This window comes from Ipomoea nil, unplaced genomic scaffold (genome assembly GCF_001879475.1).
Source record: "Ipomoea nil cultivar Tokyo-kokei standard unplaced genomic scaffold, Asagao_1.1 scaffold1317, whole genome shotgun sequence".
NCBI classification, from domain to species: Eukaryota; Viridiplantae; Streptophyta; class Magnoliopsida; order Solanales; family Convolvulaceae; genus Ipomoea; species Ipomoea nil.
In genome coordinates, this window is record NW_017617745.1 from 5,835,823 (window position 1) to 5,853,081 (window position 17,259).

Consider the following 17,259-nt stretch of genomic DNA (forward strand, 5'->3'; position numbering starts at 1 on the left):
TCAGAGAATTTTTAACCAAAAAAAAAAAAAAAAAAAAGTAATTGTTAATTGCTTGGAGGGCATTGGGTGCACTACCCATTCCACTAGCAGAAGACGAAATAGTAATTCCGATGGCTACTTCAGCGAGAGTTGATGGAGAGTGGTTAACTTCAGTGGTCCCTTCTTCTTTCGATTTTCTCTTCCTTCGCGGTTTCGCCTCTTCTCTCCTTTCGTTGTTCTTCATAAATTAAGTTTCAATTTACAATCGATTTGACAAATTAGAGGAGGCAATTGACTTTGGTCAAGTACCTCGCAAAAAAAAGGGTCAAGTATCACTTTCCCTATTTGGACCAAACTTACAAAGACAAATTTACCCCTTACATTAAACATTAATTGGTTAATTAAATTTTTCCTCCCTTACATTAAACATTAATTGGTTAATTAAATTTTTTTCCTGTGAGATTTGACCGATCGCAGTGGCCAAAATTAATAAAAGTTAAATAATAAAGGTATTAAATTAACAATTTTAAAAGTCGTAAATTGCAATTAACAAGACTCCAATAGTCACAGGACCAAAATTGAAATTGACTCTTATATTTTAAACTCAATTATATCTCTTTAAAAAGTTGGAGAAGACTACATTCGAATGAAAAAGACTGGTGAAAATGGCACTATATTTTACGAACTAAAAGTAATATTAACTCTACATAAATTAGTATCCGAAGAAATGTCCATAAATCCAAAGCAGATTGATTGTACATGAAATGTCTTGAAAAACTAAGACAGATTCTGAAATAGCATTCTTTCAACACAAGATGGATGCTTTTTATTTCACATTGGGGCTTGGACAGTAAACTAGTTCATTCAAAAACCTCTCTGCTCTGCTCTGCTCTGCACTTGAGAGCTTAACTAATTTGGAGACAGAAAATGAGCCCTAGCAAGAACATATTCTTTCCCTGCAATCCAAACACCAGTTTGTGACCACTGAACGTCCTCCCACTCCAGATTCTCCTCCAAAACCTGCCCAATTATTCAGAAAGCGCCATCAATACGAGTTAAACATTACCTAATAACAAACCCAATAATACCATGACTTATGACACACTGCAAACTTTAAGCATTATCGGACTTGTAGGGTGCCTCATTGTGTTTGGCACGCTACAACCTTTCCCCCCTTTTTTTATTTTAACGAACCAAGATGCAATACAAAACTAATAGAACACACGAGGAATTCCAAAACTAGCAAATGCCAACTAATGAAAAATGGGAAGATGTGGCTGTTGATGGACAAGACTTTAAAAATACACTATTGTAGTATTGGGCTTAAAGGTGCCTCCTACAGTTAGGACCTGCTCAGAACACCTCATGGCCTGACCAAAAGACACTATCGTAGTATTGCTTCTTTGTAGAACCCAAAAGGCTGTTTGACATTTGGACATTTGGTTAAAGTAAAAGCATGTCTTTGCAATCTTGCAAATTCCACACGTTATATGCCCGATTGCCGAGACACCAAGCTAGTAAAAGTAATCAAATGAGCAACTACCTCGACATGTTCAAGGGGCAACGGGATTCCATATGATTTCATCATTTTCTGGGGCAGAGGCTTCTTGCAGCGTGACCAACGGAACACATCTACGACAACATTTTCACCATCCACATTTTTTTCACCGTTTACAGAATGGGAGTGATGCGCATGATGCTTCTCATTCTCCACTTCATGTGCATGGGGCACTGCTGTAGCCTTGACCATCTTTTCTCCATTGAAGGAGAGCTCATACCTTTATAGGAATAAGTAACCCAGCAGATAAGAGAACAATAGACAGATTCTATTCATGGAGTTCATATAATAGCTTATAATACAATATTACTGAAGAGTACAATATTATACAAGCAATTATCTAAACATTGAGAAGGAAATAAAAACTCTTGCAACTTGTACTTTACCAATTTCTCATTTGGATGGATGCAAATATTGATTATCCATGGAAAATCATACCAAAAGTGTTGGTACAAAGACACTCCGTTTAAGTTTGGAAAATCATACCAAAAGTGTTGATACAAAGACACTCCGTTTAAGTTTATCCTTAAGTTTGTTACCAGACCCATTAAATTCATCAATAGCCTAACAACTGCATTAGTACCCGGGTCTGGAATACACACACCATACATGAAACTTTTGAACAAATAATTAGGCATAAGAGATATTTAGTTTCCTATAATTGTGGGATTGATGTATATATTTTTAGGAATATCACAGCCTATTATTATCTTTACTTACATAGTGTTAATTAGCTCCTAGAAATCAAATCCTTTTGCATATATATGTACCTAGCTTTTCATAATGAAATAATTATCAGAAAATTCTTACTCTATTCAGATACATGATATTATCTGTCCTTCGAAATCTCGTCTTCCATGGCCGAATCAGAACACCTGAGATACTTTCTGGGTATGGAAGTAGCAAGATCAAGGGAATTTCATTTTCTCAACGAAAATATGTTCTAGACCTCTTAAGAGAAACTGGAATGAGGGTGTAGGCCAGAGGAAACTCCTATGGAACCTAACACAAACTAGGATGATATTAATGTTTGATAGGGAAATTAATCTATTTGACGCACACACATTCAGTTATAAGCTTTGCAGTAAATCTTGTTAGTCAGTTTCTAAACAATCCATCTGAAGGGCACATGGAGGGAGTGTACCTAATCATCAGACATCTTAAAAAGCAGAACCTGGAAAAGGGTTAATGTTCAGAAAACAAAAAAACCCTAAATCCCTCTTTGGAAGTCTACACAGACGCAGACTAGGCTGGGTCTCCATTTGGTAGAAGATCAACCTCAGGCTATTATTCTTATGTATGGGGAAATTTGTTAACATGGCATCGTAAGAAGCAGCAAGTGTTTGCATGTAGTAGTGCTGACTGCTGGGGCAGAATTTCAAGCTTTAGCTCAGGGTATTTGTGAAGGAATCTGGTTAAAATGGTTGCTAGATGAACTCAGGATTAGTGTTTTGGGTCCTATTGAGATTATGTGTAATTATCAGTCGGCTATAGCTATTGCCAAGAACCCTATCCATGACATGACAAAAGATTTTGAGATTGATAGGCATCTACCAGTGAGAATCGAAGGTAACATTATATCACTCAAGCATGTCCCTTCTCAGTTCAAGGTAAGCTGACATCCTCACTAAGGCTCTTTTCCATTCTAACTTTATTGCACTAAGTTCTAAAGTTGGTTTAATAAGTATTTACCGTATAGTTTTTTTTTTTTTGTTTTTTGGGAAAAGAGGGGGGGGGGGGGTGGTTTGGGGGTTTAGAAGATAATTTCTTATAATTATGGGACTGATGTATACATTTTTAGGGATATCATAGCTGTGATTATCTTTCCATACATAGTGTAAATTAGCTCCAAGAAATCAGATCCTTTTGTACTCAATTATCAAAATATTCGTACTCTATTCAGCTACAAATTCTTTTACCTGCGAGTATGGGTTTCCAAATATAAGACTTCTCCCTTTTTCAGGCGTGAGGATGTGAAAAGGGGTTTCTTCAAGCCTTTGTCAGCAACAACACTTATACTGTACTTAAGCCTGGAGAAAAGCACAAGAACTGAAGATGAACAAATGGAACTGGAATATAATATAAACACTAAATTACATCAAGTAGATCTTACATGCTCTCACCCAAGGTGTGGACAAAATTACTAGATAGTCTTTTACTTTTATTAAGCAACTTATCTAAATAACTTAGATATAATAGCTGATAAAATACGAAAATGTCAAAATTCAAGGAAAAAAGTTCATTTTAGACTTAACTTGATTTCCGACAAATTCTCAGGCTTGAACTGCTAAAAATAACACCAAATTTGTAACCTTTTTTCAATTCTTAAAGCACCAAAAGGTTCAAAAAGGATTATATTTGACTATGTTAACATATTAAGAGGATATCACATATAACTGGGGTGGGACATCATATATCAGTTTTTCCAAACACCATGATGGAGTTTTTCCCCGTTACTGAAATTCCAATTTCCTTGGTCCATGTTTAGTAACAAACCAACCCACAAATCCCAGCTGCAGAAACAAAATAACCCCTCCAAAGGTCAAGGAAATTAGGAAAGTCACTAGATGTAAAACTTGTCTTTCTGATAGGCAAACTTGGTAGCATTGAAAGCACTAGGCAACAATTAGAGACATTAGTGAAGGAACAACTTCAGCAGCAACACTATAAGCACCCATGAATGTTAACAAGCAACACTAAAGTTTTCAGCAGCAACACTATAAGCAACACTAAAGTTTTGTAAGACCTAACAACAATCTTACCAAGGCTCATTGCATAGATTGTATTGTATTGTAACTTCACGCACAAATTTCTGTTGCCGTAATGCATTCTAGAGAGAGAGAAGGAACAAACAAAAAAATTGAGAGTTAATGGTAAATCAAGAATATAACAATATACCAAATCAGGCATGCCCTGTACAAAAACCACCCATAAAAAAGAGGGAAATAGTTCAGGAAAATTATATTCTTTCCTGCTAAGTGTAGACTTCAGATTACCTAAGTGATTTTATTATTATCATTTCAGTTACCAAGTTTTAACACAATCCACTGCTCATAGAAAGAGCCAGACTCCATAGAACATCTATAAAAACTGATCAACTAAATATGAAATGCTATTGGGAATTGGATGCAACCTTCATCAAATGGACTCAAAATATAACATAATTTGGTGGGGAGATGGTGCATTCTGGGGATTTGGATACTCTCACAGGAATGCATCAGCACAAGAGGATCCTACCAAGGTCTGGGAGAATGTACAGAAAGTGACTATTGTGCACAAGGTCCGGGTGCTCTCCTACATGACCTTAGGTCATCCTACTGAGTTGCACTTGAATACCCAGTCTATCACTATTCGTCTATTCCGGACCATCCAAGGAATCATGTGATTCTCCTCATAGCTCAACAGAATTCCCAGATGAGTACTACATCACACACAAAAGGCGTCCCATGTTACTAAGTCTACATGGAACAGGTCTGAAAAATCTTACTCAATTCTATCTCCAATTGTAAAAGATACCACATGCCTTGCATCAAAAAAGTCATTGAAGTTTCCACTACCTTTCAAAAGTTCAGTTTCACATTTAAAAAAATGTTAGTTCAAATACATTTTATATTACAAAACTCAACTTTATATACAAAGCATTAATATTTGATATTTTCTTCCACAAAATAAGTTGGTCAAACTTTTGAATTCCATGTCTTCTACTGTACCATACAAACTGCAACTGAGGAACTAAAAGCACAGCAATCACAACCCAGCATACTCCAAGAGAAAAATAGAGATATCTACTTGGTTGAGGAAAATCAATTAAAAGAATTCAGCATAAAAAGAACTATACCGATGCTGCAGCCCGTGTAGTCATTGTACGCTCCACAGCAACTGGAGCAAGAGTAGGCTCCAATGTCGATGAATGTGTAAGGCAAGGTTCAAGGTCAATCGTCCCGCCTCCTTTCTGAAGTAAGGAGAACATTCAACCAAAATTTGCATATTAGAATGAAATCATCATTACCAAATACTAACTAGCCATATGAAACAGAGATTATTCTTGGCCCATCAGTCCAACATCATAGAATTCAAGTAATTCCCAACAAAAATAAGGCACAAGTGAGTTACAGTGACATGACAGTCAACTGAAAGAGCATACACACAACAGGGAAAGAAGATGAAGTATATATAAGAGCTTGTGTTACCCACCTTCACAATGCAGCATCGCTCTACACGATAACTGCAACCAATTGCAGCTCCCCAGGCACGTGAGCGGACATTGTTCCTCAAACTTGATACATATGCTTTAACAATTTCCATAAAGTGAATTCTTTTACATCAGAAATGCGAGGAAATCCAATATGAAAATATAAATTTTAATGAATTCTATTGTATTTACTTAAAATAGGTTAAATAGGAATGTCATAAGTTTCACCAAAGAAATACCAGTTAATTATAGTCTTCACTGGAAACATGAACTAAATATTCAAAGAAAATATCAAGTAGAGGTTAACAGCATATTATCAGATTTTGGATGAAATTGCAATGTGCATTTCTAGATTGGCAGTTGAGTTATTCTCCAAACATAATTGTATTTTGTAGCTCACATTTCTATTCAACTAAGGTTGGATTTGATAACTTGTTAAATGATATAAAGTTATAAACATGTGGGTATATTATTGCATTTATAGGACAATAGACCTTCATTCATACATTGAAATGAAATACAGCACAAATAACTACTTACAGATACAATAAAAAGTTCCTTTTACTTGAAATACAATTCTGACTCTGTCTCATTAAAGCATAGACTATAAAAAATGATCTTAGTAAGTAAACTGCTATGAAAACTTATCTAAACTTCATCTCAAGCTTTTAAAATTCCTAAATTTGCATGTTTGACATTTTAAACCCCTAGTATATAAGGGTGGAAAGTGAACTACAATCAGAGCACAGAAAACCATACATCAGTAAAACTAATAATTGAGGTTTATGAATTCACTTGAGTAACATTTAGCCTACTATAGAACACATTGATTCCACTTGTAAGAAAAATGCACAAATCAATTCCCTCAGAAGGAATTTCAAATGGACTTACATTCTTGCGGCGGTAGCACTCTGATAGTAGCACATAACTCTAGAATTGTAGGGGGAGGAGGAGAAGCAGTTGGTCGACAGTAGCCCGTATGCATAAGAACTGCAGAAGAGGAAGGCATAAATGCACATTAAGAAAAAAGGTTAGGATCAATCAAAATGAGAATGAATTTTAAAGAAAAACTCCGCAAGTGCAAGAAATTTTTGTCGTTTTCTGCATTTTTTCACAAAATAAGTTTCCATTTTAACTGTCAGCTTTATAACATCCACAGGAAAGTGACAATTAAAGGAGAAATCTAAAAGAACTCCATTCCTATTCTAATAGACAAAATGCACAATGGGGTGAACAAATTCATCAATACATTCCCCCCTCTCGCCACCACTCACCCCTAACTGTTTTCAGAAAGACAATCCTAAGCAACATCATGCTTCATACAAATAGTGAGTGCTACATTTCAAGTGCCTTATAAACCAGAAAAATAAATGTATATGGAGAATCTATGTGTTCCCAAATTGCATCAAGCTATCAACAGAATATTTAACCACATGTTACTTGGAGAGTGAACATGGATAAAGACTTTTAGCCATTTCTCCAGTGAACTGCATTTGATGGAGGGAAATGGAAGAGTTCTAGAATCACCTGCCAAAAGGCCAAGATGAGTAACACTTCTGTAACCAACAAACGGTGGCATGCTTCAGCTAATCAGCTCATACGCATCTAAGGGGCAAATTTTTCTGTGGACCATGAATACAATGTACATTTGTAATATACTAAAAGTACATTAATTGTATACTAAATGTACATTATTTGATAATATACAAAATAATGTACTTTTAGTATATTGAAAATGTACTTTTTATTTATGATCCACATAGCTGTGTGGACCATGGTCCATGGAATAATGATTGCATCTAAAGGAAAACTACCCAACACAAAACACTTCTAAGACCACCACCACTACTTAGATGCACCATCACCTTCCTACCACACTTCCTCCAAATTGTAATAATATGAAGGGCTGAGGTTCATAGCCACACATTTCAAGTCCAACCCACTATCATACCTCAACATTTCAATAACCCTTGCCCACAATCCTCACTTTTGAAAAGGAAAAGCAACAACGTTCACTCCCACACAGCACATGCATGGTTTGTGTAGCTAGAGATTGTGTTTTAATAACAAAATCTTGTTTTAGGTTTGCTTATATAATTTATGGTTCCTTTGACAATTTTAATCCTCACCATGAAAATACCTTAACTGGACATATTTTTACTTGAGTCCAAAGTACTTTGTAGATTGTCATCAGGACATGTCTATTATTGAAGAAACAAGGAAGCAGGAAGTTAAAATTAACTGGGCATTTTTACTTCAGAACTTTTCCTTTAAGCAGAAAATAAATAAAACATAACCATAAATGGCATATCAGCAACGAAATCTTGTTTTAGGTTTGCTTATATAATTTAAGGTTCCTTTGATAATTTTAATCCTCACCATAAAAATACCTTAAGGACATATATTTACTTTAGTCCAAAATACTTTGTAGATTCTCATCAGGACAAGTCTATTATTGATGAAACAAGGAAGCAGAAAGTTAAAATTAACTGGACATATTTTTACTTCAGAACTTTCCTTTAAGCAGAAAATAAATAAAACATAACCATAAATGGCATACCAGCAACGAGATCCGAGTCATCAGTGTATATATCTGTTCCCCATAGTTGTCCACCCCTCACCTGCAAATGATATGTTCAAGAACTCAAGAAGCAAGCATAACATGATAAGAATAGAAAACAGCAGGCAAAAACATTAGCCACATATGATCCTTTGATAATGTATGTACGATAGGAATACTAAAACCAATATTCTCTAACTCCAAAAACAATAGTCAATGTACCAAACTTGCATTCACAAAAAACTTGGATCCCAAGGCCAACCCTTCACATAGCATGCTGGTACACTAAATACAAATTAGAGGAGCATGTCTACAGCTCCACAACAGCATCAGAAATCAGAGAAGAAATCCAAAAGGAAGAGAGAGAGAGAGAGAGAGAGAGAGAGAGAGAGACAGAGCAGCAGCAGCAGCAAGAAGAGTAGTTATATTATACTTTCTGAAGCTATAAATTAGAGGGAAAGTAAAAGGAATGCCACATTTACATTTATACATATGTTAATTACCTTATCTTCAAAATAATGTTAAAAAAATGCAAATATTTAAAGGTCATATGGAAAGTTTTTATTCAAATTCTGTGAGCAAAAAATAAACACATACTATTTGTATTTTTGTTTTGTTTTTATCTTCTTTTTTTTTTTTTTTGAAACAGAAGGTTATACATCATCATACAACTCACAATGTCCAACCACCACAACTCCACCAATCCCAACTCACACTGCCCTTGCACCCCATGATATCTAATCACCGTAATCCCAACCACTATGACCCTGACCCCATAGTTCACACCACTTCCTCCATTGAACCGCCAGCCTACACTAACCCCCAAACAGCCTACCCTATCACACCCACAGCCACCCTCCCATCTCTCTTGACCTACCTCACATTCACCCAATTTTACCCCAATACTCACCCACAGCTAATAGCCAAACCCAATTCAAACTCTCCTGACCTATCCCAGATCCACCACCTATTAACCCTACATTACTCAGCCCTTGGCCCTCAGCCCGTACACAGCACACCCTACTCCACATGAAGATCACCTTCACCAGTTGACCCCAAATTCCACCCGATCATCATAAATTGCCACTCCAATCAACACTCTAACCAATATCCCCTAACAATCAAAAAGTGCACCAAACATGTCAATATTTGCATTTTCTTGGTAAACCCAAACAAAAGATTTTCTATTCAAAATTAAAAGCATAAACAAAACAGAAATGTAACCAAACAGGCTTTTTTTCTTTATAAAGTAAAAATGTCACCAAACATATCATTACTTTCGTATTTTAAGTAAACAGCTATATAATCCTTGCTCGAATCATTTTCCACTTAATCAATACCAAACAGGCAAGCTTGTATATATATACATACAAAAGAATAATTTCAAGATGTGTGCGTGTGTGTGTGAAAGTTCATCATATAAATGCTCAGGTAAAAATAAAAATGAAGCTAAATGCTCCAAAACCTGGCGATTTGTAGCAGATACATGCTCAGCTGGTATTCGAATTTCCAGAGTTGGGCCAGTTTGAGAGCTATCACCTACTTTCTCAGCTTGAGATGATTCATATTCCTTCCAAATTTTAATGAGTTCTTGCATACATTCACCAACTCTATAAATGATGCTGGACATATCAGGCTTACCTATAACGGACCAGGAAAAGAAATTCAAAAGAATTACAAAACCAAGACAAAAGATCTCCCCTAGATTTTACAAAAACAAATGCAGAAAATGATCAAATGGATTAGGAATTAAAAGATTCTATCTGATCTAATCGTGATAACTAGACAGATGCATCTGAAATCAAAAATATAAATTTACTAAATACTCGATCACAGAATTTGATAGTGCAGATCAGTTATCCACCAGAAATAAAAACAAAAATGAACTACTAATCTTCTCTTAATCTCTGGAATAGAATATGCATAAGCAGCACAACACATAGGATGCATGAGAGAGATCAGCAAGGAGAAACCACATGGAGGAAAATGCAAAATGCTGGAAATGACAAATCAAAGACACATAGAGACTTCCTATGTTTAAGAGGGTTTCAGTTTGACCTTACAGCACCGATCTTTGTTGTTGATTCTGGTTCAATCTTCTCTATCAGTTTGGATTTACTAGTTTTCTATGTGATATATATATTTTACAAAAACGTTACATACGTTACAGAGCACAGATTCAAGCAATATTTGTAAAAAGAAACACGGAAAACGACAAAGAGCATTTATTCTTTACTTCTTAATTTCAGAACTATTTAATATTGACAACTATACTTGGAAAGACATTTAATGTAAGAAGAGTAAAACAGATTTTGTGAATGCGAAGATAAACGAAGACACAACTTGCAATATCTTATGATTCTTAGGCTTCCCACTAGTAATCATCATCAAACAAAATTTATTAACTTCTCATGGTTTAGCACATGATTGTAGCTAAAATGAAATGCCCATATGCCATTGTCAGCAAGCTATGTAATGATTCTAATTCATCTTCATTTTCTTACTCTATCCATTTTCTGGCATCAATCTAATTAAATTGAAGGAGGAAAGATTTTGTGCCTAAGAGGGACCTTTTAGTTATGTTGCTTTTTCATTTTCCTTTTTCAATACTTGTTCTATGGGCTCAATTCATATGAAAGCCAGACATACAGTAACATTCAAATTCAATTTCCTGTAATTTAGTCATAAGATGTCCCATTTTCTAGCATTAGATAACAAGATTTAAATAAGATACGACTTCCACTAAAAGTATTCTTTTTTTGGTTTTTTTCCAGGGCAGATTACTAAAAATCTATGTACGTAATATACTGTTGGAAAGTGTTAGGTGTTGATATTCTCTAAGAGTCACAGGTTGAACATGTGTAATGTGGTAGTCTAAGGGTTGGTCAGTTACCATCCAACCTAGAATGCATCAATCTAAAGTATATCAACCTAGGAGTCAGATCATGAGACATTATTCTTGCGTATATATAAGTGCCTATACCATCATTTACTATTAGAAAAAATTCATTCATTCATTCATTCAATATACATCTTTTCTTTACATGGCATCAGAACTTAAAGCTCTCTCTTGGGAATTGGGATGCAAACCAGTCAATACAACCATAGAGATAATCAGACATTGGGGATGTTCTAGAAGATGTTAGAGTTGATGAAGGTAATAATAAAAGGCTTGTTGGGAAACTAATTTACTTATCACACACTAGGCTAAACAGAACCTACACTATTAGCGTGGTAAGCCACTTTATGCATACCCTAAAGATATACATCTTAGGGAAATGCATAGAATCCTACAATACTTAAAAAGGGTTCACATGGTAAAAGAGTCTTGTTTAGATAAGGAGGGAGATTGAGTCTTGAAGCCTATATTGATACTGATACAGATTATACAGGGTCAATGGATGAAGATCAATAATTGGCGATTGTACATTTTTGAAAGGAAACCTCATTACATGGAGTAAGAAACATAATGTTAAGATCAAGCACAGAAAAAAATCAGGTCAATGGCACTTCAGATTTATGAGCTCCTATGGTTGAAGATAATTTTAGAACATCTGAAGATTGGAAGGCCTAAAGCCCAAATGAGAATGAGATTATATTGCGATAACAAATAGGCTATCAACATTCCAAACAACCTGATGCAACACGATCACACAAAGCATGTAGAGGTTGATGATAGGAATTTTATAAAGGAGAAACTTGATAATGGATCTAAAGGTATAAATTGACTTGGATCAACCTACACAAAATGTATTAAATAGGAAAATAGAATAATGGGACACAATGCTTTACGTGGAAATCCAAAAGGGAAAACCAACTGGCCTTATGGGTTGGGTTGGGTTGGGCCAAGCCAAAGTCCACTATGATTGCAAAGTTGTAAATGTGCATATGGTCTAACTACAAGTGGAGAGATTAAGTAGTGGAGGTCGACCTGCTCTTATCTACATAATATGGGTGAAAGTTACTTCTAATGCCTTGAGGCCTTTAATTTATAGACTTGCTCTGACAAGCTAATCTGGTTGGAGGTTATTAGCTAGACAAGGCGGTGTGGCAAGTGGTACATCAAGTTAAGTAGTTGACCTTGCAGCACATAGGCTGGCATGGCAAATAATCCATTAAAGGAAATGATGGCACATCATAGAGCCAGACGAGCCAGAACTGATGGAGGCTACTTGACGATAGTTGGGCTGTTCAGCTTGACCCAAAAAGTGGAGCTCCACAGCGATAGATCTCATGAACTTGATCTCTTAGGCAATAGATCTCAGGAACTTAATCTTCTAGGAGGTAGATCTCATGAGCCAATCATGCTAGGTGGCTAGGCCATCCATAATGGGCTGAGGTATATATCCCATAAAGCTCAAATTATACTCTATCTATCCACACCAAGAATCAACTAGCAGACATTCTCACAAAGGGCATGTCCAGCAAAACTTCACAAATTCTAGTCGACAAACTTGGAGTGGACAGCACTCATTCATAAGCTTGAGGGGGAGTGTTGGAAAGTGATAGGTGCTGAACATATAGATCATGTCTAAAATGTGGAAGTCTAAGGGCTAGACAGTTGTCATGCCAAAAACACAAAGAAAGAAGGAAACACAATAAACTATATGTTGTGCTCTTTTGACAAAGTGTTGTTTTATCTGGTAAATTTAAAACAAGAGAAATTATTTAATACCCACTTGTTCATTTTAATGTGATATGGTGTACACTAAGAAATACCTTGATAAAATTATTATATTTACATTAGTTGGAACATTCTGTATCATAAAGAAAACACGACCATCTCGGGATATAAAAAAAAAAAAAAAAAAAAAAAAAAAAAGCATAATAGAAGCATATCATCATGCAAAGTGCAAACTAAAGAAATGTGTCTTGGTTGATCAGAATAAATTATGCACAAGCCAAAAATGACTCCCTTTCAATAAAGACAATTTTAAGTTCCCTTTGTGGAAAGATCCATCAAACAGCTTACCTCCTTGAGATCTGCAAAAAATTAAGAGAGCATTCATGCACATTAAAATACCATCTCAAGAATATGAAATGACATTATATCCACAAACTAAATTGTAAAAAAAGTGCAAAATCAAAGCTTTAATAACATGTACTGAAACTAGATTATATTCTCATATTTAAGAGATTTTGGCATTTTTCTATTGCTGATGAAAAGTTTTTCATATAAGCACAAAGTGTAGATAACCTAATAACTTCATCAAAAATTTCAACATCTACTACAAATGCATTGGTAGATGTACTTCAACAGAGAACAGAGAAAAGAAGTTAGCATTGGATGACTTGCCATCTTCAGTGTGTTAAGGAAAAAAAAAATGGTGGGGTGGGGTAGCAGCGGATGGGGAGCTACATAACCAAGTTTAAAGAAAATAGGGTTTGAAATTCTCTCCTTGGCTAGAGAACGTTTTGCACAAAGGCACATCCAAAATTATGTTTTGCACAAAAGCACATCCAAAATTTCCTTGAGAGAAATCTGGCAGAATGAGATTGTTAGTGCTTCTGAGCAGCAATACATAACAGTGTACATGATGCAGGAAAAAACAGTCCTCAAGAAGGCATTTGCTCCACCCAACTCACCCAAAAGAAAGAGGGAAAAAAAAATTCAAAAAAGATAATAGACATTATGAGAAAGTACAAATTGGTTCCAGACCTTCTATGAATCTTGTGTCATATAGAAACAAACTTTTGAATTGTTAGCAATTTAACATATTGCCCTTAGTTAAACATTTTGCTTCATCAAGAAATGCAAACAAATTTAATTACATCTTGAAGTCTTAACCAAAAAAAGACTTCGCAATACAGAACCATCACAGATAAACAGCATTTACTTTTCATGATTTTCCTTTTCATTTTGGGGAGAAGGACAAGGGGGGCCTTGGTCAAAATTTTACTACAGGAAAACCATGTAGATATAAACAGTAAAGGAAAATGAAGTGCATACAATTTCTTGATGGCAATGTTAAGTGAAATGCAAAAATCAGGGTAAACATACCCTTCATTGTCATGGACACGAGATCTAAAACGAGGATCACGGTTTCCCATTTGAGGGCTGCCTCTGGGACGAAGCATTCTCTTCCGCTGTTGAACTCCATAATTAAAACCTTCTCTGTCCCTGTCACCACCCCCATCGGCAGACATACCTACTTCTTCCAAGTCATTATCATTATACTTGTTACATTTCTCATTTCTCTCTCCTTCGACATCTTGATCTCTTTCCTTCCTTTTGTCTCTGCTCTCCCTTTCACCACTTTTCCAGTTGTCATGATCTTTTTGTTTCTTCTTTTCAGTTTCTTGCTCCAGTGTCCTACCTGGAGCATCCATCAGTTCTTTTTCATTATGTGAACTTTCTCTCTCAGTTTTCCAGATTTCCCTCTTCAAATGATCCTTTTCCCTGTCTTTTGGTTTGTCCTTATCTTTTGACAGATCTTTTCTTTCCCTCTCCCACCTCTCGGTTTCTCTATCTTCCTTCAATGTGTCTTTGTTCTCAATACTGCTATTTGCTACTTGCACATTACTCTTACCATCATTTCTTTCTTTATCCCCTCCCCATTCCCAGTGTTTTCCTTCTTTTCTTTTCCTATCTTTACCTTTGAATTTATCATCCCCTTTGAGATCAACCCTATTTTCACCAACAGCCTCACATGCTTCAACATAATCCCTGTTCTCAACATTTACACTTTCCTTTGGAACTTCAGCAGATACATGCACATTGGTTCTTGAAGCATGCCATGGATCCATATTCCCACCTGAGACATCAGGATATCTTTTCCCCCGGTTCTGTTCTTTTGAATCTTTCCAATTTAAGTGATTACTTACTCCAGAAAAACTATCTTTATCTGACTTCATATTAACCTTGTATTCTGAATAGCTATCCCTCTCGTGTTTGGTTTCCTTACTATCATCAACCCTGCTATCAGTCCTCGCATCTTTATCACCTTTACCTCCTTGGTACAGCTCTCTTGATTCAGCCTTGGCTTCGCGATTCTCAGCTTTAACATCCCTTATACTGTCTTTACCCTCCCTAGCCTCCAACCTGGCTTCCAAACCAACTGTATGATCAGAATGCAAATCATTTAATGACCCTCGAAAAGTTGGAAGCAAAGGTGATCTTCTATCCACATCCCGTGATTCAGTTCGAGGGATCTTTGGCATCCTCACATCCTGTCCAGCATCATAAGAGGAATGGTACTCATGTGTCGCTGAACTCATAACTTTAGCATATGAATTGGAATCATCATGTATGTATTTTGGAGCAGAGGAATGTCCATGATTGCCACTACCGCTACCATCACCACCCTCTTCATGTGGCCTTTTATTAAGGTTACCACTCATATTCTTGCAGTCTAGAACCCTTGATCACCTGACAACATATGATGATATGACCAACCAAATATTACAACCTGCAAATCATCAAAACCATAGAAACCAAAATGACACTTCCATAATTAAAAATATGGCTCATATGTTATGGAATGAAACAATGCAAAGACACTATGAGTTGAGCAAGCAACAAATCCAGATCCCTAGCCAAACATTTTTTCTAAAACAAGGTTATAATATTTTGACAAAACTTTCATGAAGTAATAGAGCAAGCAAAGCTACAATAACTAGAATAAGACAGCATGTGAATTTGAAATCTGAGGTAAGTCCTGACAGCATTGGGTGCCCATTTCAAGAAGCAGATTCTCTATTTTAAAAAGTGGCGACCCGTGTGCTCCTGGCATCACTCAATTACTCAATTTTTTCCACCTACTCGACTTTGGTCTCTATTGTTTAAACAAAGATACATAACCAAGTTCTAGTTGCATCCAAACCTATGATATAAATTTATATCAAAACTTACCCTAGTGCACAATAAGTTTAATAAAGGCAACAGAATACCTCAATAAAACTTTCATCATAGCAAAGACTTTTGATGGACTAAATTCCAACAAAGAAAACAAGAAGATTCATAGATGTGCAGAAAAAGTTGCCAAATGCTCCATATGGCCAACAATATTTACACCATGAATAAAGCAGCAGCATGTGAAAATCCAAGATTAAGAATAAGCAAAAAAAAAAAAAAAAGGAATATAACTCAACAGGACGAATGACAAGAGAAACTTTTTGATTGGAATTAAACCTTAAAATTCCACATTGAACAACATCCTGGAATTCTCTACTAGTTCGAGGAGCCACTTTCTTTTCCTAAAAACGCTATCAATCTTATCAACCGTTTCGCGAAATCCAGGTTTTCGTACAAACAGAAGGAAGAAGGAAAATTACAGTGGACAGCACAAAGCGAGCACTGCAACCCAAAGCTTTAAATTCGGATTTAACTAGCTTTTGCACAAAGCAATTGACTAACCCAAACCCCAAAAGGTAGCAAATTTGAAAAGGAATTTACACAGAAATACACTATCAGTTCAAAATTGGGCACCGAAACAGAAATCTGAGCAGAAATTTACAACCAAATACTGTAAAAGAAAATAAAATAAGGAAGCTAACCACCAAGAAGACGGAATGCAAGAAATTGAAGCCCTAGGCTGAGAAGCCAAAATATGAATGAGAGTGCAAAACAAGAAGCAAGAAGGGAAAGAGAGAAGTACCGGTTGGCCCAATTCGCAGAATCGATGAGAAGAGAAAATCTAATGATACAGGGCAGACATAAACATATTGACGACACTTTAGTTCGCAGAAACCGAAACGGAAACGAGAAAACTAGAAAAGTAATAAACAAATGTCACACAATAATATTACAAAATGGAACTATTTCAACATTTGATTTGATTTTGTAAATCGTTGGCTATATTTCGATAATATAGATATAGATTTATTTTTTTTGTTAGGGCACGATGTATTCTGAACAAATTCTAAAGACACATTTAAGTACGTATCATTCAATCAATCAATTGTTGAGCTCCCAACCTCTTTTAAAAGATAAGTGCACGATCATTCACGCAAACAAAATTGGTTATATAT

General features: G+C 35.7%; 1 protein-coding gene across 4 annotated transcripts; it reads right to left on the reverse strand.

Moving 5' to 3' along the window:
* Nucleotides 1–655: 655 nt before the first annotated feature.
* On the reverse strand, nt 656–17,002 carry LOC109185347 (uncharacterized protein DDB_G0287625). Of its 4 annotated transcripts, none has more exons than XM_019335328.1 (12): nt 16,887–17,002; nt 14,291–15,698; nt 13,262–13,272; nt 9,755–9,930; nt 8,290–8,350; nt 6,621–6,719; nt 5,732–5,826; nt 5,376–5,489; nt 4,300–4,367; nt 3,457–3,567; nt 1,523–1,757; nt 656–999 (listed from the first exon to the last, which is right to left on the reverse strand). In XM_019335328.1, exons 2-12 carry the CDS (start codon nt 15,628–15,630, stop codon nt 889–891), a joined length of 2,421 nt encoding a protein of 806 aa, XP_019190873.1. In that variant the 5' UTR covers nt 15,631–15,698; nt 16,887–17,002; the 3' UTR covers nt 656–888. The 4 variants fall into 4 exon arrangements, with proteins under 4 accessions (XP_019190873.1, XP_019190875.1, XP_019190874.1 ...); XM_019335330.1 differs by having other exon boundaries at nt 14,291–15,658; nt 16,887–16,988; XM_019335329.1 differs by lacking the exon at nt 16,887–17,002 and adding an exon at nt 16,786–16,810.
* Between the last annotated feature and the right edge of the window lie 257 nt (nt 17,003–17,259).